The 27,907-nt window shown below is 39.6% G+C and overlaps 1 protein-coding gene across 3 annotated transcripts; it reads right to left on the bottom strand.

The window, feature by feature from the left end:
- Positions 1 to 27,907, bottom strand: sbk1 (SH3 domain binding kinase 1). Of its 3 annotated transcripts, XR_003934049.1 has the most exons (6): positions 27,142 to 27,907; positions 20,012 to 20,253; positions 19,268 to 19,470; positions 15,817 to 18,821; positions 11,459 to 11,465; positions 9,055 to 9,065 (listed from the first exon to the last, which is right to left on the bottom strand). XR_003934049.1 is itself a non-coding variant. In XM_030121502.1 (4 exons), exons 1-4 carry the CDS (start codon positions 27,177 to 27,179, stop codon positions 17,994 to 17,996), a joined length of 1,311 nt encoding a protein of 436 aa, XP_029977362.1. In that variant the 5' UTR covers positions 27,180 to 27,907; the 3' UTR covers positions 14,932 to 17,993. The 3 variants fall into 3 exon arrangements, 1 of the variants encoding a protein (XP_029977362.1); XR_003934048.1 differs by lacking the exons at positions 9,055 to 9,065; positions 11,459 to 11,465 and adding an exon at positions 1 to 11; XM_030121502.1 differs by lacking the exons at positions 9,055 to 9,065; positions 11,459 to 11,465 and having other exon boundaries at positions 14,932 to 18,821.

Here is a 27,907-nt window from a genome sequence, read left to right as displayed (position 1 = left end):
CATTCAGACCTCTATACACTTAAGAAGCTTTAGCTGCATTTCCATGAGCTTTTGGTCCATTCTTATTAAAAACTGTCCATCACTCAGATGAAGGTCAAGGCTCTTTTATCAGAGCCAATCACTGTAAGTGAAGGGAAATAATTAATGACACACATTCTTACACTGACTTATAAATTGAATTATTATGCTTTGTGTTGAGCACCGGGATTTTTCTGAACAAAGACCTCAGTTCATATATTGATAATATTGATGGTTTTCTGAAGTGTGGAGACTGAGCAGGTCCGCTTGACAAAAACAAAGAAAAATTGCCCTGCTGTGCACCTGGATATCACAGATATGACAGAGAAAGGAATATTTTTGTCAGTTTCTCTCTGAGTTTACAGCAACAAGATTTTTTTCTGTATGCCTCAAAACAGCTTTGAGTGTGTTTTTAAATTTTCACTTCTTAGAAGTAGTGAGTGATCTTGACCCGCAATTGTTCGGTGACATCCAAGCGAGCAGACCTCTGTTTCATTTTAATGATGTGTTAAAAGTGAGGAGTGAACAGAACTGCCTTAATTACCTTATATTCAATGAGATAATTAATGAGTCTGTCTATGTTTCCCTGTATCTTCGGAGTTAATGCAGTTAATGAGACAGAGCCATTGTTTCTTTTCTCAGTTGCTTTAAAGGGGAGACTGAGTCGCCAAAGACATTTTATGTCTTCTATTAGCACCAGATACTCAGTCTGATACTGTCACAGTCAAATAAGTAATTCTCCAAGCTCCTAGTTTTCCAGAGCATCTCATCATTTTTCATGGTGTGTTATTTTTTACTGAGTGTGGACGACTATCTCAGAAAGAGTCATAAAAAGTACTCATCTGCTCAGTCGTTTCAATGACAAACAACAAGAAAACAGCCCTATCCTGTTGCCAACTCTGGCTATGAATCAAAATCACCCCAGCAACGTTGACCCACCAGATCTAAGTAAAGCATTTCAGACTGGGGCTCATTTAAATCACTTAGTGGAATCCAATGGTGTGTGTTGTCATTCCAATCAAACTTTGTGTGAACTTCACAGAAACAACAGGCAGCAACAGGAAATTCAACAGCGCAAAGTTGTTAATAGTGAACTCAGTGAGTGTGATTCATTTTTTCAGTTCATTCACAGAGGTGTACATTATGACTCACTCCAGCTCCATCTGTAGCACATATGAATAACCCTTTTCAGCCTGTTTCTATTTTCAGCTACATATGCTTCTGTCTTCTACTTTTCTATATCTTAACTGTAAGAATGCTGCACCTATTGTGTGCTGTGGCGGATCATTACTCATATGGTAATTATATGAAAACTAATGAGCCCTGGAGTGCTGCAGTTTAGTCGGTAGCATTCGTTCGGTAGAAGAAAAAAAAACCTTAATAAGAATCAGCAAAAATAGCAATAATAAAAATCAGCTTTTTTTTTTTTTTTAAGAGTAAAGCAATAACATTACTCTTTTAGATAGCAGAGTAGATATATAAAATAAGGTAAAGTTGACATTTTGGTAACAAATCACTTTAAAGACATGGTGTTATTTCAGTTGTTATGGAAGTGAATATGCTGTAATATGTTATTACAATAGACAAAACTTCTGTGGGACCACCCAGTAAGTTTTGGCCATCACTATCATCACTGACTCTCTGGAGCCAGAGGTGATTATATTTGGACATATGGGTGGAGCTAGAGGAACCTGGCTGGTGATGGGTAAATTATTGCAATATGCTACTTTACCAGTACAGTAAAATTAGTCTGACTGGAACAAGGTGCGGCTACTGACATTTAATGTGTTGGAATGAGCATTTCTCAATTAATCCACCAGGGGGCGCCGGTCTAAATTAACCATACTGGACAAATACCACAAAAAACAGTATAGTTTTTTTGAGAAGAAGAACAAAGTCGGTAATAACAAACATAGAGACGACAGAGGTAACACTACTGTGATACTAATATTGCAGCGTTTTCACTGGTAAGGTTTAAAAGCTTAGCTTCAGCAGGAAGAGAAAAGAGAAATGAGTGTTAAGTTCCGTTTTCACTTCCGCTGGTGGTGGTCCGCACCGCTCCATACCCCCGGCCCAGCCCTGGGTAGTTGTCCTAAATGTGTCAGTAGTTTTTCTCTAACTCACACAGTGGCTCTTATAACAGATCCTCTACCTCCACGGTTCCCGCTGGTATTCTCCGTCTAAGTACGCATCCTCCAGCACCTGGAAAATGGATGGAATGTTCGCAGAGGACGGACAGAACGCTCCGTCCACATCCATCTGTGTCTTTAACGTTACTTGCAGTCAGCATTACTTTTATCACCGTCATTTATTTTGAAAAATCTCCACACTCTTCACACTCTCCACACATTATTCCTCCTCCTCGTACCTGCTGCACTGAACTGTGAACGTCACACGGCCGTAAGTGGTATCGGTGCAGTTGTATCAGATTACTTTTACGAGTACGAGTACAAGTATACACACTGAGTATCGGAGCCGATGCCCGATACTCGTATCGGAATCGGTGCATCCCAAATATATATATATATATATATATATATATATATATATATATATATATATATGTATATATGTATATATATATATATACAGGGTGGGGAAGCAAAATTTACAATGAACATTTAGTTGTTTTTTCTCAGCAGGCACTATGTCAATTGTTTTGAAACCAAACATATATTGATGTCATAATCATACCTAACACTATTATCCATACCTTTTCAGAAACTTTTGCCCATATGAGTAATCAGGAAAGCAAACGTCAAAGAGTGTGTGATTTGCTGAATGCACTCGTCACACCAAAGGAGATTTCAAAAATAGTTGGAGTGTCCATAAAGACTGTTTATAATGTAAAGAAGAGAATGACTATGAGCAAAACTATTACCAGAAAGTCTGGAAGATACTATTAAAGAAGAATGGGAGAAGTTGTCACCTGAATATTTGAGGAACACTTGCGCAAGTTTCAGGAAGCGTGTGAAGGCAGTTATTGAGAAAGAAGGAGGACAAATCGAATAAAAACATTTTCTATTATGTCAATTTTCTTGTGGCAAATAAATTCTCATGACTTTCAATAAACTAATTGGTCATACACTGTCTTTCAATCCCTGCCTCAAAATATTGTAAATTTTGCTTCCCCACCCTGTATATATAAATATATAAATATATATATATATATATATATATATATATATATATATATATATATATGTACAGCTCTGGAAAAAATTAAGAGACCACTGCAATTTCCTCTGAAATCAGCATGTGTGCATGTATGACAACCATTCCATTCATGTGTTTGCTGAATTCCAACACAAGCACACCTTATTCTACTGAATAAACACCTGATCAGAAGCCATGGAACATTGCTGAGCTTCTTGAATTTCCCTGCCAGGAGCTGCATAAAGTCATCCAACAGTAATGGTGGGGAGCCAAGACATGTGAAAGCTGTCACTGAAAATCAGGGATATTCCACCAAATACTGATGTCTGAACTTTTCCCAAGTAACAAGATTAATATTGTGTTGTTTAGAAATGAATATGAACTGCTTTTCTTTGCATTATTTGAGGTCTGAAAACACTGCATCTGTTTATTATTTTGACCATATGTGGTGTTCTGCAAATACATGCTCTAAATAACAATATTTTTATTTGGAATTTGGGAAAAATGTTGTTGGTAGCTCACAGAATAAACCAAAAATGTTCATTTTACTCAAACACATACCTATAAATGGTAAAATCAGAGAAAGTGATAATTTTGCAGTGGTCTCTCATTTTTCTCCAGAGCTGTATTTATATGTTGTACTCAGGTCTCTCTTGCAAATGAGATCTTTACCTAAATGAGACATCCTGACTAAATAAAGGCATGAAATGAAACCAAGCGCTTGAATGTATTTTCTGAACGAGTGTTATTTCAATCTGGTCTCACTTTTAACAATGTGTTTAAGAACACTGTGACCTTGGTGATGTAAACCTTTGACTCTGTGAGAATGCGATTAAACTAATAGAAGATTAAATGTAAAATCCTCTTTACTATCATCCCGACACATCTCATCATCTAAATAAATCATTCTCCTTAACAGAACTAAGTGAGCGAATGCATATGGATATTTTGATTTGTGGAAAAGTGAGTTTGAATGCTATTAGCGTTAGTGTTTCATGGCAGAGGCCTCCTGCTGCTCTGGGTCACCACTGGTTGAATGATCCGTTACTGACAGTAGAGTGTATTCCCAGCGTGTCCCCCTGGTGCTCACTGATCCATGGGTGTACAAGTCTGCTGTGACGTCAAAGCTCGGCGTTCTTCATTAACTGTCAGTGCAGCGGGGCACCGAGCTCCATCAGGCAGCTACTGGAGGGACAGGATACACTGTTTCTGTCAGTTCATACTGGGCCAGAAAAAGAGGCCAGTCAGATAAATGTGTTGGGCGCTCAGAGAGGGCTGACTTCTGATCATATCACTTTGTTCTTTGATTCATTGTAGCTTCGGGCAACACAAACACGAAATACAAAAGATGTCTGGAGCTTGTGTGCAGTTTACACTCTGGACATCTGTTTCAACTTGATGGTTACACTTTCAAGTCAGGTTTTCTCCTTCAGGTGAAAAATGTTCTGTATTTCACAGGAGCTCAGAATAAGGTCAGCCATATTAAATACTTGCCCAAGGTCTGCATTTGAATAGTAATGTAAATCAAACAGAATCATAGTAATTTTTTAGTAAATCTTTCTCAGGACTTCTTATCAGAATCAAAATCTCTTTATTGTCATTGTACAAGTACAACCAGACTGAGGTAGAACTCTCCAGTTTGATGCAAGAAATTACAAGGCACAACAAATGACAGTGAGAAGGCACACTTATTTACATTAGAAAAAATAAAAGATAAGAACTAGGAATATTTGTTTAAATAAATAAATAAATAAATAACGGAAGAAGCGGAAGATAATGGATAAATAAATAAATAAATAATGCAATAGTATGACAGTAGTGCAAATGGTATTGGAAATAGTGCAAATGACATGAGAAAATAAATATTGTAGAACAAATAGAGTGAAAAGATAAAATAATATAGAAGGCTGTAGACATTATAGAGATATTGCACATGTTATAGGGCAGTGATTCCCAACCTTTTTTGGCTTGTGACCCCATTTTAATATCACAAATTTCTGGTGACCCCAGACATTCAAAATGGAGACTTTTTTTTTTTTTTTGCAAAAATTCATTTGTTTTCGATCATGTAATAGTTTGCTAAACTATGTTGCAAATAAATGTTCATTTTAGACACATTTAGTCTATATAATGTATATTATTATGGACGGAGGCAGAAAAGCCAGGTGTAGATTACTGCACAAAGTGAGAATTTTATTTTCCTTAGTCAGGATATGTACAGTCAGTCCAGCTTCGATTTACAAGGCTGACATTTAATACTGAACAAACAAGAACTCAAACTATGAATTATGAAAGAGCTGCAGCATCTGAAACCGACCACAATGAACATTTGAAAGATAAACAGTACCACAGTGCTTCAGTTTCAGCTTCACAGTTTGTCATGTCTATTATATATTGTGATTGTCTCTCTCAACTCACCATATATTTTTCATTAGTATTTTTTTTGTTTGTTTTTTTATCAGTTACTAGAAATTTCAGGTGACCCCATTTGAATTCCAGGCGACCCCACATGGGGTCCTGACTCCAGGGTTGAAAAACACTGTTATAGGGTATGTGCAGTTATTACAGTGAACATTCAGTGTTCTTGCGGGTGTTCTATTGATGCTTTGTTTGGTTATTTATTGTGGTGATAGCTTTGGGGAAGAAGCCATCCCTCAGCCTGTTTGTCCAGGTTTTATGTGACCTGTAGCGCCAGCCTGAGGGCAACAGTTCAAACTGGTGGTTACTGAGGTGAGAGGAGTCCTTAATAATCTTGGTGGCTACTATACTGAGACAAAAACAAAGAAGCTGTAGCGGTATAACTGCTGTATTGTTTCTCACCACAGGTACATTCACAGTAACATACTGTTCAGTTTTCTTTAACCGTATCATGCAGTGAGAGGACCTCACCAACAGCAACAACACCAGCCCCCCCAACGCGTTATTTTATCGATAACACCAGATCCATGTGCCAGCAGGAGTCTTAAATATTCCTGGAACTCACTGAGAGATTGACTGGAGGGGAGTCAGTGGGTATAACTGCAAATCAAACTGTTTGCCAGCATATAGCATTAAATGTCACAGCGACTGAGATGGAGACCTCAAATGCAGGCCTCTTTAAAGACGGTATCTTCATCTCCTCTGTTTGCAATCAAGGAACCAATGAATCTTGGCTTTTCTTTTCCATTGAAATTATCTCGTCAAAACAACACAGGAAATCATCTCCCATGTCCAGCCGGAAACGACTGCTTCTTCCCCGCTATCAGGGAATTGTGGTGGACATGAATCATCTCATGCCGGGGAGCAAGCGGTAATTCTTCTGTCACAGCTGCACCTCTTGTTTCCCCACTTGTTACCGAAACTCATTAGCAGATAATTGAAAGTAACGACACTGATTATGAGGAGCGCTCAAGCAGCATCCCAGGGGTCTTTGCAATTTAGTAGCTGGCAATGACATGCGGACGAAGCTGCCGTCTAGCACGATCCAGAGGGGAGTTGTTCTGTTTACAGGCAAGAAAGAATTTTGGGTTAAGATTAATTATTTGGTGTTTTCTGTGTTTTACATCTGTCCAATATGAGTGTAGCTGAAAATACAAGAGGAGCTGTGAGATTTGCCATCTCACATGTTGATAAAGAACATTTAGACGGTCGAGTGGAATAAGTTTATTTTTCTGGATCTAAATTTTCTCCCTATTAAACTGTTAACATTCTCTTAAATATTCAAGAAGACAAAGATTATTTTCTCAACTGTTTGAGGACAAATGTTTCAGTCTATATGATAATAAACACATTAGTTTATACCTTATTGTACAGAAACACATCTCTTTCATTTGTTCAATGTTTTCCTATACCCACATCCACTTCTTCCCATCTGTGTAGTATTATTCATACTGTTACGTGCCAGGAGGTCTAGGGTACTGACACATGCCAAAAATTAAAAGAAAGAAAAAGATGGTCCGGGAGACAGCAAAGGAAAACGTGGAGAGCAGGTCGCTTGTAGCAAAAAGACTGGAAATTTATTAAAGAAAAAAGAAATTGTACATAGCCAAAATTACTTATAAATAACAAAAGTTACAACAAACAAAAAGTAAACTGCAGCGGTGGACCCAGTCTCCTCTTTATGGTCGGAGCTCCAGGCTTTTATAGGCAGGTGGCGAATTGAACTCAGGTGTTCCAAGTTGGCCCCAGATTGAGGGTGGAGACAAGGAAAAAAAACAGAACAACCAACGGCCCCAGCCGTAACACATACTTTACAGATTTTTGTTTCATGTTGTGAGATTGTTATTCTCCACAAGTCTATTTGAAGTTTTCTTTTCTTTCCCTAATCAATGTCTTTTTCTTCTCTAATGTTTTCAGAGTGAAAGCAGGAACAGGTCTGAACACACAGGCTCTCTGTTGCTTTTGTTTAATGCACACATACAGTTCATTTTGTCCTTTCACAATGGCATTCGGTACATTGTCCCAGAACTTTAAATGTCACTGCGAGGTTCCTAAGATGCTGTACTACAGGTCTATACAGAAACATAATTATTCTCTCTCACCAAAAGAACTGTTTTGCAGATGGGTGGAAGATGATAGATATTAGTGGGTGAAAAAATGCAGGGCCCTTTGCTGTGATGGGTAACAGTATGAATGTGAATGAAAATAGAAGGGTCATGATTCACTGACTTCAGTTTGGGAGCAATAGGATTCTTCATGACTGATGGGGACCTTTTCTTTTTTGTGTGTTATTGTTGTGTCTTGTGAGGATCTCTGATTCATTATACAACAGTATTTTTTCATGTTCCATTTAGAAAATATTAACAATATCATCAAACACATACAATCAAGTCTTCTGATTATTACCCTGCCCCCCGAAGGGGAGGCAAGGGGTATTGCTTTTGGTTTGGTTTGTTTGTTTGTTTGTTTGTTTGTTTGTTTGTTTTCTCTACCAGCAAAACTATTGGTTGAATTCATACCAAATTGGGTTGATAGATCCCCAGTGACCCAGAATAGACATGGCTGTATTTTGGGAAAAGCAGGTCAAAGTTCCAATTTTTTATGATTTTTTAAAATCTTTTTTCTTCTCCCATTTACTTAAAATGAGCAAAATTTCAAATACCTATATATATACTGTGCATCAATTTTCTTTCAATTTACTTCAAACTTGGCTCATATATGGAGGCAACTGGTATGCCGACATCACCACATGCATAGACAAGAAGACATCAGCTGGATCGATGCCGAAATAAACTAGAATACGTGCGAGGGGCGGAGTTTGTTGTGCCTGGCACTACTTGTGTATTTAAATAGATTTGATATGATCGACAAAAGAGCATGAATCACTGCAAAAGTTATAGCATTTGGGAGAGCATGAATCAGATTTAATGGCAATATTTTTCTTGTAGATCCAGATGAGCAACACTAATACTATGGATGAACAGGATATGGGTCATATCCATATATACAATAGTTTTAAAACATTAAATTTGCCAATGTGCAGTATTGGAGAGTAACAGTACATGTGAGAGTTCACTCTTTTTTTTTTTCAAGTCTAATTTAAGACATCACAAATGAGTGAGTTGTTCCTATTATCTGGTAACACTTTGGCCTCAAAATTGTTGTGGAAATTATTTTTCAAGTTTTTATCATTTTGGTGACATGTTTACCATTTAGGAGTGCATACTGATCAGAAATACCAGAAATATAACAGAATAATAATTACAAATCATGCAGCAGAGAGGAGGACGAAAGAAAAAAAAATTCTGTGTCCTTTTGATTTCTTTTTGAATTCCTACCATTAGATCTAGAGCATTAACTAAAAATGTCAGCTATGGATCCTCCAAGTAATGAACACTTAATCTTCTACAGACAAACAAGTTTTCGAATAATCACTGAGGTGTAATAAATAAATAAATAGTCTGACAAACATCCTGGATAAAATGTCCTACCAAGGTGGATCTTGAAGAGTGACACAAGCAGGAAAAAGGCAGCAGTGACAGCTGATGCTCACTTAAGATTAAACAGCTGAATTTTTGTAGAAAAATAATTTTGTCCTGAAATTTGTCTCAACAGAATTGTTCGGAGGGTGATGAAGTACATCTAACAGGGTAGAAGACAACTTGAAGGCCAAATGATAAATAAAACTGTTCAGATATGACTGTAGTTTAACCTGATTTAAATGGCTGATATAGAGGCAGTTTAGCCTCATCTATAACATAATTAAATACTTGGTCATTCTTAATGTCATTCTGTGGTTTATAGTTCTTGTTGATGTTGATTTTTGTGCCCTGAGGGTATCATAACAATAAATACATACTGTGTATCTGACAAATTATTTGTAAAATACAAATAATGTTTCATTATCTCTGTTTAACCCTCAAAGACTGATACTGGCATGTTTAATAACAATGATAATGACTCATCTCAAATTCTATACATATATATAGCCTATCATAAGTATTCACCCCCTTGGATCCTTGGATAATTTACCCTTGTATCGCTTTCATAAATGAATCATGGTCACTAAAATTTGGCCTTTTTCACACAAAAATTAATTGTAAGAAAACTCTTTAATGTCAAAGTGAAAACAGATTTCTACAAAGTAATGTCAATGAAACAAAAATATATAAAGAAAAATAATTGTTTGCATAATTATTCAATAAAATTGAATGATCTAATTCAACAGAGGTCCATCCAGTCGGTGCCAACAGTCTCACAATTAGTGGAATGAGGATCACCTGAGTGGTGTGGGTGTGTCTCAAGTGATTGAGGTATAAAACATCTGTGTCTGGAGGGTCCGCAGATTGGTTGATCAGTATTCCTGGCTACCATTACACCATGAAGACAGAAGAACACTCCAAGCAGCTCAGGGAAAGGGTTATTGAAAAGTACAAGTCAGGGGATGGATACAAAAAAATGTCCAAGACACTGAACATCCCCTGGAGTTCAGTGAAATCAATCACCAAGAAATGGAGGGAATATGACACGTGTGAATCTGCCTTGATCAGGCTGTCCTCATAAACTGAGTGACCGTGCAAGTAGGAGACCAGTGAGAAGCCACCAAGACCCCTATGATTACTCTGAAGGAGTTACAAGCTTCAGCTGCTGAGATGGGACCGACTGTGCAAACCAGTTAATTGAATAAATCTCCAAATATACATATTATTCTGACCCTTGCGTTTTTAATGGCACTAAATATATATGCATACACCCTGTACATCAGTGTTTTTCAATCTTGGGGTCAGGACCCCATCTGGGGTCGCCAGTAATTCAAATAGGGTTGCCTGAAATTTCTAGTAACTGATAAAAATTAAAAAATTAAAAACTTAATAAAAAATACCTGCTGAGTTGAGAGAGACAATCACAATCCATAAAAAACATGACAAACTGTGAAGCTGAAACTGAAACACTGTGGTACTGTTTATCTTTCAAATGTTCATTGTAGTCGGTTTCAGATGCTGCAGCTCTTTCATAATTCATAGTTTGAGTTATTGTTTTTTCAGTTTTAATTTACAGCCTTGCAAATACAAGCTGTACTGACTGTACATATTCTGACCAAGGAAAATCAAATTCTCCCTTTGTGCAGTAATCTACACCTGGCTTTTCTGTCTCCATCCATAATAATATACATTATATAGACTAAATGTCATCTAAAATTAACATTTATTTGCAACACAGTATAGCAAACTATTACATGATCAAAAGTAAATGAATTTTAGCAAAAAAAACAAACAAACAAACAAAAATCTCCATTTTGAATGTCTGGGGTCACCAGAAATTTGTGATCTTAAAACGGGGTCACGAGCCAAAAAAGGTTGGGAGCCACTGTTGTACATATATCGAAGTTTGTAGAAAAATACGAATCAGTAAATCCTATAATCCTATAAATGAAAGAACAGGGAGCATAGTTTTATTTTTATCCTTGTTTACTCATTCTCAACTTGAACCTGTAAAGATAAGCAGCTAAACATTGCACTGCTTTTGTTTTGAAATACAGTATATTTAAACCTCTCACATTAAGTAACCTGTTGGAATGTTTATTTAAGAGGTTAAAAATCTCCTTTACAAGAGCATGTTGGCCAATATCTGTCACAAACTTACATTAACCGGCACGCATTCTGTAATCTGTGAAGTATATTACAAAAGTAACTCTCTGCATATATACAGAATGACTTGTTGGACAGTTTATAATGGGTGCCCAGAGTAGAGATGAAACCAGCTGTGTAGTGTGGTAGAAGCTATAGTCAAACACAGAGCCAACAGGCATCCTCTAGTTTAATGAGCCATTCCAGCTGGAGAAAAGACACACTCGAACATAAGGAACAAAAGCTCTAGTAGCATAAAGCAAAACAAAAATGTGCAATCAAACACTCTGTAAGTGCTTCAACAATAGCTCCACAGCAAGGAATGTAGTAGTAGCTTACAAAACAAGAACATTTCAGGGCTCCTCTAAACTGGGATTGTGTCAGTTGCTATAGCAATTGTGGCAGACGACCTCACACTGTCAGAGAGTTTATGTCTGGGGCTGACAACGTTTAGCGACCTAGCTCAGGCAACACATATGTCAAAGTTTATTTTGTTTAAAAGGTCTGCAGCAACCCTAAAAACAACTGGGACAGTTTGAGAATAAACTAGAAAAGCACTTGGAGAGAACAGACCTCCGCCAAGGCAGATCAGTGCCCCCCTCCCCATCACCACCAAAATTTAATCAATTGTTCCGTGTGCCAGTATCAACATTTCCTGAAATTTTCATCCAAATCTGTCCATAACTTTTGGAGTTATCTTGCACACAGACAGACAAACAGACAAACCAATGCCGGCAAAAACATAACCTCCTTGGTGGAGGTAATGAGGTTATATTGTCTCTGCAGCACAGAACATATACTATTCACTGTGTGCACATCACAAAAATGTATTTGTTTTGTCCTTGTGTGCCTCCCTCTCCAGCACAAACAGAAATATACAATTTTTGACCCACTTGGTACATCCTTCCTGCTTGTACCCATTTCTCCTCTCTGCTCTGAACTTCTTTCCCACTCTTCCATTTCTCCTCTGGCTCTCCAGCTGTGATCAGACACTATTTCACATGATGCCTGACTCAAGATCTGAGGGAGTGGGGAACCTCCCTTCATAGTCAGCCACACACTGTGATCACTATCGCTATCCCAGTTTCCGACTTTCGAATCTTGGGCTACATTTTCAGCATCACGCCTGCAGCTGTTTTTGCAAAATACATCGGGGACAGAGGAATAGTTCATGGTGCATTCGGCTGTTTCAGAGTGATTCATCTGTAGGTGCAGAGGCAGGAAGCTATGTGACGCAGAAGGTCTAATACTGTACAGTACGTTCCCTGTGGTGTTAAATTGAGCACAAAATAATATTACTCTGTAGTCTGGAAGGAAGAAATCTTAAAAATATCTCCTTTCTTTGTTTACTATGCAATAAAACTCCAAAAGAATGCTTTGCTGAGATATGTTTGCCCACTTACACAGCTGAAGAAAACCACAGTAGGTGGTTTCTGTAAAGACACAACAGCTGCACCACTTTATTGTTCACCAGTAAGACAGAAATGTTCAGTAATTACAGGCCTGTGAACTCTGCACAAATGTCTCATTGTCTTCATATGTGAAATCACTGTGGAAAGTATATAAAGCATGTCTGCTTTTCAGTATACGTACTTAGGGATAAGCATGTGAAGGCAGATGCATGACTCGACTATTTAAGACTAACTTTTTGAATGAAATTGCTTCATCAAAAAATGTCTTTAAAAGCACTTCAGCGACACTTGGAATTCTTGCTGCAAGAACACATTTTTCTATGAGTTAACTTTGATTCATAGACTCCAGCAAAACTGAAAGCGTTTGACAACCTCTTTTTTCTGTCAAGTATTTCAAAATGTGATAACATCAAATTGAGAGAAGACGGAGGTATTTTGGTTCTGCTGGCACAGAATTATTTTTTTTTTAAGAACCACCCAAGAGATAGCTCAAGGACCTCACTGTGAAACCTGACAGTTGACATGAATCAGGACTGGGAATGGTCTCCTTTCAGTCACACAGTCACCTCATGTTACCCACACTAGCTCCTGCTGAAGGAGCAGAACTGAAAAGGATTTAACACTTGATCTCATGGAAACAGCTGCAACCAGGGAGATCACTTTTCTGCTCTGGACCACCTACTGAAGGCTTAAAATCAGGTCTCATCTGGTCAATTTGGTTTAACTAATGTGTAAAAGCTTCAGCCAAGGAATAATCCATCACAGCTCTAGTGGTATGTACATTTAGAGAGAAAAACAACTTAACAGCAATGTGTCCAGACATAATCCTAGATACATCCTTGTAGCCATAGATCATAGACTGTATTCTAGTTGTGTATATGTTTATGTCATTTAACATGTAACGCTGAGAAATCAGATAATTTATACTCTTATACTGTACCTGATAAATACTAATATTTTACGTACTGTGTGCTGCTTCTGCAAGGGCCTGTAATTTTAATAGTGAAAAATTAGAAAATTAGAAATTTTCCCCATAGTGGGATCAATAAATTCTTATCTTATCTTATCTTATCTTATCTTATCTTATCTTATCTTATCTTATCTTATCTTATCTTTTCACTGGCATGTAATAATTTGAAAATAAGAATCTTTTTTTTTTTTGGTGTAGTTTTAAGGTACATTATCTCCCTCTACTATGTCGAGTGTGGACTACAGTTAAAATCTCTTCCTAAAACAAACCAAGAACGGAATCTGGAAAGTAATTGCAATTGGCAACTTCACCACTAGATGCCGTTAAATCTTCCACCCTTGAATCCTTAATCTTTTTTATACACATTTCATTAACAAAAACTCTGGGTCATCCTCCCCAAACCATGTTGGCAGTGGTTAGAAAGTTGGAGAAGATGAAAGCTGCAAGATTCATGCTGCAAGGGCAACCCATTGTTCCTGAAAAGTCCTGCTGCAGTATAATCTTCTCTGTTCATTCAAACATTTTAAGTCTCAGGTTGCTTTGTGTACACAGGGACATACTTCCTCAGGTTACTCCAGAGCATGGCTTGAGTGAAATCACCACCAAAACTCCAAATGTTTTGTCTGAAATTAATATTTTAATGCTTACTTTGCAATAGGGGTGACCTGACCTTCATGTCACTGGTAGAATATTCTTCTTCTTCTTGGCTCAACCTGAGTTCAGTAGCATCCATCTTCTCAGCTAAACCTTGGAGCTAACACAATTAGGACTTTTACACTGCCTCCAGGCTGCTCTAGCCATTTAAGGGCAGAGAACAAGCTATCACAAAAGACAAGCTTCAGCCCTCTACACAAGCTCTGCGTGTCACGGTTGACCTTTCCTTTCTCTTGCACTGTCTGAACTGATTAGCTTTTCTTGGTGGCAGATACACCACAGCTTACTGCCACTGTCCAAACTCAGCCCGATAACAACTTGTAGCAAACTCTTGTGCTCTGACACAGTATGACGGGTGGTGGGTTGATAACTCTCATCTCCAGTGCCATATTCTCACCGCCCTTGAACCCATTTACTCCGTGAGGGCAGCAGATAACTCCTATCTACAGATGTGTTAATTGGGCTTTCAGAGGGAAGTCAGCATATTAAAGTAGTCTGGGGGCTTGCTGGCGTAAAAGACCAAAGCCTCGAGAAATCACATGTGAGTCAAGCTGACCTTCATCTAATGTGCAGTCTAGGGACCATGCAAAGCTGCGCAGAATTAGCTTACACTGGCAGGAAAAATATAGCCTACCAGCCTTTTAACTACACACAGAAATACCCAGAAGCCATGAAATGTGGTGCATAAATTTATTTCAACATATATTAATATATCGTTTATTCTTTTGTGTTTTATTAAAGACACAATACATACAGTATTTACATTATATCACATTCTACAACAACTTCTGGCAGAAAATAAATCACCATTCAGGAAATAACAGGGAAGGCTACTCTCTAGAGGCTTAAGGTTTAATATGTAACATCTGCACATGCTAGTGACATTACATGAAGTTTGTGCTGGAGACTGTGGCAATTGGGTCATTTGTTGACATTAGCCAACTCCATTTCTAAGCTAACTGTAGCTACTGCTGCAACTGTAGAAGAGCAGAAAGGAATCACTGAAAAACTCAGGATTTCCATAGAAGAACAGAACCAAGGGTTTTCCAGTCCTGTGCATAAACGTCAATGTAGAAGTTGCTGTGTTACAGTTGTATGCAACCGAGACAATTGTTTAGCTTAGATATAAGCTAGCTAAGGTGAAGAAATGACAAAAACCTCAGCAAGAAACCATTACACAAATCATGTAAGCACTCAGGAGGGTGCAAATTTTACATATTGAAACTTTAAATAAAAGTTGATTAGAAACCTCATCACTGAACGTGACAACTCCTGTCATAACAGTCTATGAGAAACAACACTGAACATTGTAATGACTGATGGGAGTCCAGTGATGCAAATGGCTATGAAGTATAACAAAGTCACAGCTGCTTACATCAGTGTAACATATAAGAGCAAATGAAAGGCAGGGCTATTTCACAGTCTATTTTTGACAAATCCTATGAGACAGCCCTCATCTAAGGATACAATACATCCCTCTGTCAAGACTTCAGCTTCAATCAGGTCATGTTTGAAGAATCAAGTGTAAAGGAGGACAGTAGACAGGGAAAATGATTACAACATGATTATATCTGATCAAGCCAAATGAAGACTTTGGTGTTTGGATTCAGTCATGAAACACTGTAAATTGTGCACCTGCAATATAATCGGAGGAAGTGTCAGGAGAGGCTGTTCATGACTGGGAGGGAGGGAGTTGGCGACCAGTTGTTTCATTTGTGCTCAATTAGACTTGATGTTCAAGAAGAGGACAGAAGGCGAACCAGAGGAGCACCGTCACTATAGCGACAGATATGATAAGCTGTCATGGGAGGTGTGTGGAAATAAGGGAAGCGAATGCAAGCACGAAATCATGCACACATCGAAACAGATAACGCACACTTGAGTGACACAACTGTAAATTCAAGTGTGTAACAGACTTGTTATTAGCTGTCACCGAAGCATCTACACTGAACATACTTTTCAAGGTTTTAATAATTTGTTGTTTGGAAAGCAGTGCTGCAGCTGAGACTGGTCAGGTTCAGTGGCAACAGCTGACAGAGGGGTCATCCATCCAGACAAGATACATTTGGGCTCTGCTACCGGAGCAATCAATTTGGATAGACTCCCAGAGGAAGACAAGAAAATTAAATGAAAGGTCAGCACTGGGCAATGAAACAACATAATAAATTTGTAGCGAATGGGTTTGTGTATTAATTTATTAATCTTGATATAGCATGTATATGTTGGATTGTTTTTCTGATTAAGGAGAATTAATTTGTAAGGTGTTACTGGTGGAAGCTTTAAATGACTGAGAAAAGGCAGAATGGATTTAACTCACCGACAAACGGGAAAAACCATAATGTTTCTACAGATAGAAATGTTTACAGGAATAACAAAAAATGAATTATCCCTATCTGATGAAGAATGATCCCCACAAATTTGTGAAAAAAGTAAACTTGGCATTAAAACCAAAAACAAGAGAAGAAAAAAATTATAGCAGCTGCTACCATGTTATACACTGTGATAGAATCTAGATCATACTTCTGTATAATTTCTTTTTTATGATATACTATACATTCTCTCATATTTTGTTGCTACATACAGTGCATTACCCGACAGTAACTTTGACAACCCCAAACCCTTTTCCCCACAGTAGAAAATGAGTACAGCTACATACTGTAGTTAAACTACCTGATATTACGGTGCACTCCTGGAAATATCAAATTATTTACAATATATTGTAGTAGTTTCTCTAGGACCTCTCGTCCTCCTCCTCCTTTACAAAAAGTCTTGTGCTTTAGCATTTGAAACACACACATACACATCCAAACACACACAGCAGGTAGAAAAAGAAACAATAAAAAGTCATTTCTTCTCCCCTTTGTTCACCGCCATCTCCACTCACAAAATGTACAATCCCTGTATTCTGTTGTGTTACATCGGAAATGAATCTCATTGAGAACAGTTCAAAAGAGCAGATGTGTCTTCCAGCTAGTCAATAGATTTCTATTAAGAGTAAAACAGGAAGTGACCTGCTGAAGTGTCCTGAGGTGATGCCTATCACTGAGAGTCTGCTTCTCAGTCTAGACATCTACAGTACATTAAAAAAAAAAATCATACAAAACTGCTACATTTAGATTTCTTTTTGTATTTTTTTTACTATGTTTCTTTGAAAACTTCTTGACTCAGTGTATGTATCAGAAGTTGAAAGAAACAACAATTAAATGAGGTTACATAGACTACCCTCTGGTCAATGGCCTCCGACTGAGCAGCATCACCTGAACAAACGAAGTTTGCCTCCCAAAGGACATAGTCTGATATAAACATGAGCTAAAGTAAAACCACATGGAGCGATGAGTGAGAAAAGACAGAATAAATTGTCAGTATCCTATTACAGAATCATTAGCACCACCACAGTGTATGGGCAGAAAAACACAAACGTTGGATGGCAGAATGAGCTGCTGAGAGGAGCAACATCAGCAGACTCTAAACATGCCTGCATGGCTTCTCAGCTTGGGAAGCAGTCTTTGGTCACAAATCAAAGCCTAAAAGGCATGTGTCAGTGATAAGCTGTCCAAGGGTGTACCGCTGATTGATGATGTCCATTTTCCACTGCTGGGGATGTGATCCTGAGCTTCTCTTTCATAGTTAAAGTACCTCTTTCTATTCACTGGAGTCTCTGCGGTCATCATTAACAACTCTTCACAGCTTATTATTACTGTGAAAAGCTTTTAGTTTCCAGCTCTAACAATAATGTGGTCACACACAGATCTCGATGGCTGTTGCCATCACCATCTGGCTTTTGTTTTTGTCTCTGCCCGGAGACTGGTGCTGTCCGGACTCCTCTCTGGGAGACAACGGATCAGAGAGGACACTACGTTTAAGTGGTGCCGGGCGGAGACAGGATGTTCCTGGAGGGGTCGAGGGCTCAGGATGTCTGTGGGAGGAACGTGATGTAGTGGAAGAGGAGGAGGAAGTACAGCTGCCCGTACACACTCCTGAGCTTGACCTCTCACCTCTCTTGGCTCTGCAAGAAGCTCTGCGTCGGAGCTCACTGACCAGTTCATACTTGACAAAGCAGAAGACGTCCTTGACTCCACAGCGCTTTTCTGGCTCAGCAGCCAGTAGCCTCTGAAACATGCGCAGGGCATCATCAGTGAAGCGACGCCACTGAGATGGGTATGTTCCCACAGGGCACCCAGCCTTCTGCCAACGTCGAAACTCCTCATAGAACGCATCGGCGGGCAGCGCTGCCTCCCAGGGGAAATTCCCTGTCAGCATACAGAAGACCAGCACGCCAAACGCCCACACATCCAGGCTTGTGGTCACCAGGAAACCCTCAGCACGGCTAGCACGGCATACCTCTGGTGCTGTATAGGGGATGGTTCCACTCACCCGTTTCACACGACAGCCCACGCGTCGGGTCATGCCAAAGTCAGCGAGTTTGATACGACGACACTCACGATCAAATAGCAGCACGTTCTCTGGTTTGACATCCCGATGCACCAAGTTTTTACTGTGCATAAAATCCAAGGCCAGGCCCAACTGTTGCATGCAACGTTTTACCATATCCTCTGGCAGACCGACCTAAGTGAAGAAGAATATATGGAAAATTAAAGTTAATTAAATTACACGGATTAATACAATCATATTACAGTACACTGAGTCAGAGGTTAAACAACAAAAGAGTTATAAGGTGAAGAAGAATTAGAGATCAATATATCAAGTGAGGGAATAAATTACAAGGTGAACAGTGATACGCTCATGAAAAGAAACTGAAACAAAGCAGTTTCAGCTGCAGCCATTTTTAATGAGTCATTAGAAGAACCTTGAAGTCAAGCACTCCCAACGCATCAACAGGAAAAGCACTAAAGCAAAATGAGAGCTCTATGCAGAGAAAAAACCAGGACAAAGACAAGGTTCCAATCCCGGGAGAGCTTGTTAAAACTGCCGTGTCCCAACATGGCGACTGATTGGAGCAGCTCTGCCTGAGTGAGGATGGTGATTGGTGAAAGAGAGGATGATAGCTTTACCTGTGGGGGAATGATGTCGAAAAGGTCCCCAGCGGGGGCATATTCTTGTCCAAACACATAGCAGTCCTCTGTCTCAAAAAGCACATCTAGGACTTTGATGATGAAAGGGCTGCAGCTAAGTGAGCCTGTTAGACTGTATTCCCGCAGAAAACTCTTCAGCTTGGTCTTGTTCTTGGTAACAAACTTCAGTGCCATTTTTGTGCCTATAAAAATTGAATACACACATGTAGAACACAGGTAAATACACAGAGGCTGCAATTTGGCACAATGACCTACATGTATGATGAGTAGCACTTTAAAGAGTTTTAAAGTGAATTTGGAAGTATATTATGGAGAGATTTGTAAGTACTTAACCTTAGTCTCAACAAATCCTTTAATGTAAGCTTGAAAACTTTGTATGGTAGGAAATCACACCTCCTCTCCCAATTACACACATACAACTGTTGGTGATAGCAGCTGTAGAAATAGAGTGTGTCCTTGTTTCATCACTTTGTACTACTTTACTTTAGTTAAACTGCTTTTAGACTGAGCCAGCTAACCATGTTTTTTCTTAACTGAGGATTAAGCAGTAGACCTAGAAATTGCTGATAAACCTTTGAAAATGTGCTAAAATTAATTTGGCACAATGCCTTGAGACTTTTTAACACACTGATCTGCTTCAACAGGTTATTTCCAATAGGGAGGGATTTTAGACATTGTAAGTCAAACTGGTAATACACTTTATCCCTAATGGACCCTGCTCACCTTGTGTTCGATGTGCCACCAGGTCTACCTTTCCATAGGTGCCCTTTCCCAGCTCACGGATGTGCTCATACTGTTTGGCTACATCTGCTGCAGACAGAGAGGTGATGGCCAAAGCCTGCATGTCCTCCACGGGCACTCCGCCACAGTAGCCCATCTTAGATGTAGGCGAGCCCCCGCCGCTGCCAACCCGTCCTGGCCCAGATGGAGAAAGAGACAGGCTCGCCTTGACACTGTGGGGCAGACTGAAACAAGAAGGAACTGCTGTTAAAAGTCATATATTTTTCTCTACTACAGGGATGGCAGATTTTGAGTGTGTTTATGACGGATTAGTTCTCGATGCTCTTAGACTGGGTTTACATACATATTATTCTTACATACTGCACATATATCAGTGTACAATTAGTCCCAAAGGGTCTATGAATCTGGGAGGCTTCAATAGACATTCCACAGAGACATTTCCATAAAATCAATTCAGGGAAGGCATCAACAGGGGAAATTCTTTCAGTAAATTCACTGGACTTCCTGCTGTCCCTCTAGATTACTTTGGCCAGCTTTCAGTCATGGCTGCTAGAATGGCTGGTCTCAACAGCACTCACTGGCAGACAGCTATGGGAAATCAATAAGACCAGGTTGAGGGACTAAAAAATGGCAACTAACAGCTTTAAAGGGGTAAGACATGCCATGCATCATCTGTTATCACTCTAAAACTAACATGTAGCCTATATACTTTACAGCGCAGAATAGATAAAATGAGAGAAAAGGGGTCACTTCGTATTCGGTTTTGCCTAGGAAACACAGTTGGTTGCTCAACAGTTGAGTATTTCGGGCGATTTGCTGAAGCTGAAGAAAAATAAATACTGCAACTGAGAATTTATTGCTGATTTTCAGAAGTGCCAAGTTTGAAATAGGTCAAGCTGATCCTTGGAGGAAAAATATAGTTGTTATAATTGCAAGCTCGGATGGAGTCAGATACAGAAAATGTAGCAAAAAAATGTAAATGAGACATGAGTGACAGACTATATGACATTCTGTTACAGCATGAGAGCAAACAGTAACTAAACTGGAAGAAAAATACTCTAATAGAAATAATAATTATATAGCGAACTGCACAAAATGGACTGTTTGATGAAATGAAGTGGATCATACTAATGATCTTCTCCATTGTCTCTGTGTCTCCTCAGCCTGTCTCCCTACACACAATCAAATTTCATCATCCAATCACTCATGCGCATGCACACATCCACACACTAATAGGCAGCAAATCAGCACAAACAATTTTGCTGATGGCCTTTTTCATCCATCATTGAAAGGCAATGGGTTTTCTCTTTGTTCTTCTTTCCCTTCAGCCTATTTCTCAACACCTCTGGTTCAAAACACCTGAATGAAAGCATCAAATTATACAGTATGTGTCTCAACTGTAAGCTTAATCTTAAAAAAGAAATCCTAAATAAATGTGCGATGCTACATATGTAGTTGATGAAAATACAGGCACATTTTGTTCTGTTTTTATTCGACATTATGAAGGTGTTAGGGTTCCTTGGCAATCTTGTGGGAAGAGCATGATAAATATAACTATTAGACAGTGAAAGCTAAAATAAGATGTGACCATTTGCAGTCTTGTGTTCTTGGCTCATCACTTTTTGTCGAAGAAAAAAAAAATCCTACAAATAGAAGAATGGCCAGTGTATATGTATCTCTGTAGTTCACATTTGCTTCTTGATCTTGTCATGGAGATGGTTATATAAGAGACTATGAATATTGGAGCCCACTCATACTGAGTATGCCCACTGTATGTAGCCTTCAGCACGTCAACACAAAAGTTGATGATTATCCAGATCAGACTATGATCCAGGTTTGCTGATTAAACATTTAAACAGCACAGACTGGAATCCTGCATAACCTCTACCAGCCGGGACAAAGCAGAGTGGAGGGAGCACTTGTTTACTGACACTCCTTCTAGTCAGCTCTGCGGGCAGCTCACCAGCATGGATCTTAATCACATTACTCAGCTCCCAGAAAGACAAAAGCCCCCCCACCCAACTGAGCAGGATGCTGTGCACTCATTTCCTTTGCAGAAATGGATTAAGAGGTCTGAAATGTGATGAGTGGTTGTGAGACGGTGCTCTCCACAGCCGTGATGACGGTGTAAATATGAACAGGAAACTGCAGTGTCGTGCCTCAGAGGTGTGGGGATGAAGTCATGCATTTTGTGTGAGTGTCTGTATGTGAGAGAGGGAGGGTCAGGGGGTCTGGTGTATCAGTTGCACAGTGACACTTTATCAAAGGCCCTTTTGTGTTCCCACCTCTGAGAGGGAGCAGCTGTGACTCCCTGCACGACTCAGCAAACATGCACGACTACTGCCACATGCTCCACTGATCTCCTGTGCTGCCCTTTGCTCCTCCTGCTCTCCTTTCCTGTCCTCTCAGGTGACTAAAGACAAGGTAGCACAAACGCAGTCCACATAAAAATGTGGAATTGGCTCAAGACACATTTTAATATCTGTGGGTTCCTGATCCTGTCCCACTCATTCTTAATCATCAGTAGTCTTATAAAAGCAGCTTGCTTATTCCAGTAACACTGCTTTAGTAGGAAGACCTCATAACTTCAGAATCAATTTTGTTAATTCTGATTAAAAATCCTGAAACGTTTGCAGAATACCCCCAGAAAATGCTGAAACCAATGACTGGAAATAAAACTCTTAAATACAGATTGATAATCTCACTCCATTTAACAATGACTCAGACAGAGATGATGAGTGCATTAGAGTATAGCCCTCTTAAAAATCAGGTTGTTCCGGGAAAAAGTAAAAAAAAACAAAAAACAAGCATCCAGTTTTACGTCCTAATAATCACAGGCACACTGTTGAAACCTGTTTTGGCTCCACGTGTTCCCGCACGAGATTGTACTGCAGAAGCAAGCTAACCTTTTATTCTATAAACACTTAACTGGAGATCGGAACAGACGTGAATCTTGTGATGCCAGTGGCAATCACCCCTCCTGTCAAAGAAAATGTCTTCACCACCGTGGGGTACACTCTCACCAGATGCCAGGACCAGTGTGTTTCTGTTGCCTACAAACTCTGGAGGATACACTTTTTAACTCTAAGTCTCAGTGTGGACTCAGAAAAGGTTTTGACTATGATCTCAGACTAATACAGAATGTTTGAGTCATCAATAGCTAATATAAACAGCATTAGCTCTGCATTAGTACAGATATACAGGGCTCAAAAATGGATAAATCCCTGTGTGAATCATCAGATACATTGTGTATTCAGTAAACTATTGGTTCTCCAAAAAAATGCAAGCTATGTAACTAAATACTGTATGACATTGCATTATTTACTGGACTTCGTTGAGGCAAAGAATAATTTGTAGTTGTGGAAAAGATTACTGTTTGGATCTAACAGTTGATACTGCATCATAACCTGTTACAAATGTGTTTTATTGCACACCAGTGAGCATTCGTACACACAGTCTTTTCCCTTTTTTTTAGTCCAGTCCTTCTTTCCTGCCCCTCTCTCCCTTTTGTCTGTTCCTGAAAATGTAAACAAGGGACTAATGAAAGAAATAAATAAATTGCTGAGCCGCCTGCCTCACATCTTTACCTCTCTCCTCTGCTAATGGACTACTTGCTTTGCTCTCGGCACAAGAGTCATTAAGGGTGAGGACTGATCTCTTGTGTCCAATTTACTGTCAAAATGCCCAACGTGCGATGCCTCCAGGTCAGAGAGAAAACACTGAGTGAAATGTGATGTGACTAATATGCTTTCCCTGACTTTCTGTCTCAAAATAAAACAGCTGTGCACATATACAGCACATATATTTTTTTGTAAGGTCTCTCTGTGTCTGTCTTCTTGTTGTCTCAATGTGGATGGGTACAATCAAAAGAAATCATTGTGCCCCCTAAGCAATTGATCATTCAACGAATAGCCAACTAAGCTTCCTTGTATAGTCAGGACACTCTGTTCTCAACTCAAAAGCTGAATCACCTTGTTCATTGCCACAAGACAAGTGGAGTCAGTGTGTTTGGTTGCTTTAATACCTCCATCCACACACATCTGCAGGAAGCTCCCCGCTGGCCTGTGATAGGTGAAGCAGCAGCCGGGCCACAGATACTCACTTTGACAAATCACCTGCTCTCAGCTGGGCCTGGCTCCCCATGTGGAGGACTACTACTGGGACCGAGATGCTGTGTAACCCATCCCTTAGCTGCCTCACTTCTACCCTCCATCCCATCGCTCCTTCTTCTCTCTCCATGTTTGACTCCCAATGAAGCCACTGCCTGTGCTGAAAGCTCCAGGAGATATTGACCCCTGCTGGGATGACCCAAAACCAGGAATACTCAAGGTTGAACGTCTCCTGACGATCTGAATACAATGACTGAGACTGAAGATTAGCTATGACGGATGATACTGACAGGACAATGGACTCGAATTCTGTGTGTTACTATTAGACAGTTTGGGACTGAGGGGACAATGAGGAGCTGAGAACACCAACAACAAAACATGCCACTGCAAAATTTATCCACATTGTATTTGGGGATTAAGGGTTGCAGATTAGACGCAGTAGAGCATTTGACTATAAATGTCTCATAATCAATGTCATCATCACCCTCACTCTAATCGTGTCCTGCAAAATCCTCCAGCATACCATAAGCAATCATAAGGGAACATACTGTACCTAACCCCCACTTCATCACAATTCAGTAGCCTCAAGTTCCAATAGGGAGGATTCATGTGATGAGCAAGCGAGGGAAGAGGGGGGGGGACCAATGAGACTGAACTGAAGCATCCCTCCCTTTGTGCCACATGCTTTGATGTCAAATACATGGAGAAAATCTTACTAGATGAGCTCAGAAAATGGGGTCTAAAGGGGGTGTGGTGTAATGATGTAACAACACCACTAAAGAGGACATGCCTTTTTTTTTTCCAGATCATTTTGCGTCCTCCACTTCAAGGCAAGTTAACAGTACATGGCAATTTGTGATCCTATGCACAATAGTGTCTAACCACAAGCTGTGTGCTAATGCTGAGCCTGCATTCAGTATCTCTCTCTTTCTCTCTCTTGCACTTGGAAAATCAGATTTAGTTATGCTTTAATTACGTGACTGGATGCAAACCACTAATACTGAAGTAAATGTGCAACACAAGGCAAAAATATTAAGCTATTAAAATCAAGAAAACAAACCAAAGCTTGGTCAAGAAAACAACAAAATAATATATCATACATTTAAGTCATATACATTATACATATAATTTAAACAAATAGGCACACATATCACATTATGCAATTTGTACAGTTGGCCACTGACATGTTGCTAACAATACAATCTCTAAATGTGTTGTTTATTTTCACTATTTCCACCTTTCATATCATTGTTTATGGGTTAAATATATATTCCCTAATAATGTGTTTCATTTATACTGTAAACCTAGAGCGACACAATTAATTGAAAAGCAGTCAGAACATTGCCCTGTGCTCATTATATCATCACATAAAAACTGCATTGTAGGTCCACTGTACCTGTGGTGGTATTTTAATTTGAGTGACACTGACAAAAACAACATGAAAAACATCAAAACATCAACTGTTTTGATATTTTTGAATTTTTATACCATTGTGTTTGTATATTTCAGTAACAAAATACAGCAATCTAAGAATTTTCCTAGTTAAGTAAACAAATACAGTCATATAGCAATTGCACATCACAAATTACAATATGACTTTTTCACCAAATTGTGCAGCCCTATACTGTATATTTTGAGCAGGGGAGTTAAAACAGGCTGCCTGTCCTTTAAACGTCCTGACTGACTCTGTGTACTCTCTCCATTTCCTTTGGCTCCTAACCTTTGGCCAGCCTGTCTGCTGTGTCCAGTTTTATTTGATTAAACTGGTCAAACTTTCATTTTAAACTTCAGTACATATGTACACACTTTGAGTTTTGACAGGATACATACAGGCTCTTAGAGTTGTTGGTTGTGGTCTGTTTTCTGATGCTGTTGTCTTCCATATAAAGCCTTGCTACCACAGTGTTATTACATGTTTTCTTTCATTTGCAGAAATTTCTACTGTCTTCTGCAATTACAGAGGGTTCTAGTGCAAGTTGAAGATTTCACAGTGTAATAAGTGTATGAAACTGAAGATTGTATGCTGTTGTGTATGTATGGCTCTCTTCTATATATAGTTAATGTGAAGATTATTTCCTCAAATCAGAGAGAAATTCAATTCTTCCAAGAGTGCAAAGTAAAACAGCTGTATTGTGTTCTTTATAAAGCGCACAGTGAAACAATTGCATTGTGTTCCTTTGGTTTGGACTGAATTTGGGTCAGTTATGCATTTTACCAGCCAAAAGTAGAGGAACTTGGACCCCTCTACAGATTTAATTCAGCCACAGCGAAGCACCCAGCCATTACTGCTGCCCCTCTCCACGAAAGCAATGTTTTCAACAAAAGCAAATCCATGTGAGGTGGCTGCTGTTGCATTTCATTTAGAGTCCACAGCAGCCTCAAGCCTCTGCTTTTACAGGGTTTGTAAGAGCAAGTCAGCTGCTCATTTAAATGCATTAGACGGCATTAAGGAAGAGATATCACCTGTCTGCCCTGGAACAAGTATAAAAGGGTCATTAAAAGTGGAGTGCACTAGATGCCCTCGCATCTATCAAGCACAGACTGAATCACGATAGTAGAGTAGAAAGCAAAAAGGTAGGGGTATCAAGAGAAATTCCAACAAAAATTGCTACAAATTAAGCTGCAGTTCCACCATTAACACTTGTTATAGTTAAACATATGGTAAATAAAAGTGTACAGTGGCTGTTGACATAGGAGTTAATTTACATGCATTCAGTGGCAAATGTATAAAGGGAGTGTGAATGAAATGATTTAAAGATCAGATAGTTAGGTGGAAGGAATCAGTGAGTGCATCAGTGGAGTAAAAACCAATCATCACCTTACCTGAAGTATCCTAACCTAAAACCTCAAAATAAAACATTAAAACAACAGGGAAAATTTGAAATTAGAGCAATAAAACAGTTTCCATAATCCCTATCACACTTTACTTCTTTCCATGTTTTATTCCTTTTTCTGAAGATTATAAACCGACCCAGTTATAATTGGAGTGCATGTAGATGTTACCTGCTGGCGACCTGTCTCTCTCCTCCATGGTCCTGCATCTGCTCGGTGAGCAGAGCCGCACCGCTCTGCTCAGCGCTGATCCGATGGGGTCTGCAGGAGATCGATGGATCCCCCAGTTACTTATAGGTGATAAGGAAAACAATGCAAGTCCCTTATAAGACTCAAAACCTTGGTGAAATGCTGGATTCGGTCCGTCTTTGTACTTTGCTTAGTCTCCTCCTGATGCTGATTCCTGTCCTGTTTCTGGAGATGCTCTCCAGTTTGTGAGTTCTTTGGAGGCGGATTAAATCAGAGCATCATCTGATGCTGGATGCTGAGCTGAGGACACAGGCTGGGATCCCTCCTCTGAGCGCCCACCATCTCAACCTGCCAGGCAGCAGGAGGAGGGTGCGTGTTTATCTTTTCGCTCCTCCAGTGGTCCGCCTGACCCAGTTCAGTGCCGCACACACCGAGACGAACCCATTCATTCACCTCCACTCAGGGGGCTCAGTGGGATCTGCTCTCTGCAGCAGCCACGGACAAATCTACATTTTTCCAAACCCCACAACTCAGCTTGGTGTCTTTCAGTCACGCTCGGTGGTCAGTCTGTTTTGTCCGTCGGTCCGGTCTGGGGGTAAGGGGGGGGGGTGGTCTCAGATGTTGCTCCTCTGCTGGTCTTACCAGTCAGCTCCTTCATTGTTCACCGTCTCCACCCTCTGGCAAACTAATAGGCTCACGTGTCCTGGGTCCTAGCGCCTGCGTGTCTGCCATGCAGCCATTTAACCAT

Source organism: Sphaeramia orbicularis, chromosome 19 (assembly GCF_902148855.1).
Source record: "Sphaeramia orbicularis chromosome 19, fSphaOr1.1, whole genome shotgun sequence".
NCBI lineage: Eukaryota > Metazoa > Chordata > Actinopteri > Kurtiformes > Apogonidae > Sphaeramia > Sphaeramia orbicularis.
The sequence above is the reverse complement of the archived record's forward strand: the minus strand, read 5'-3'. Positions and strand labels throughout refer to the sequence as shown.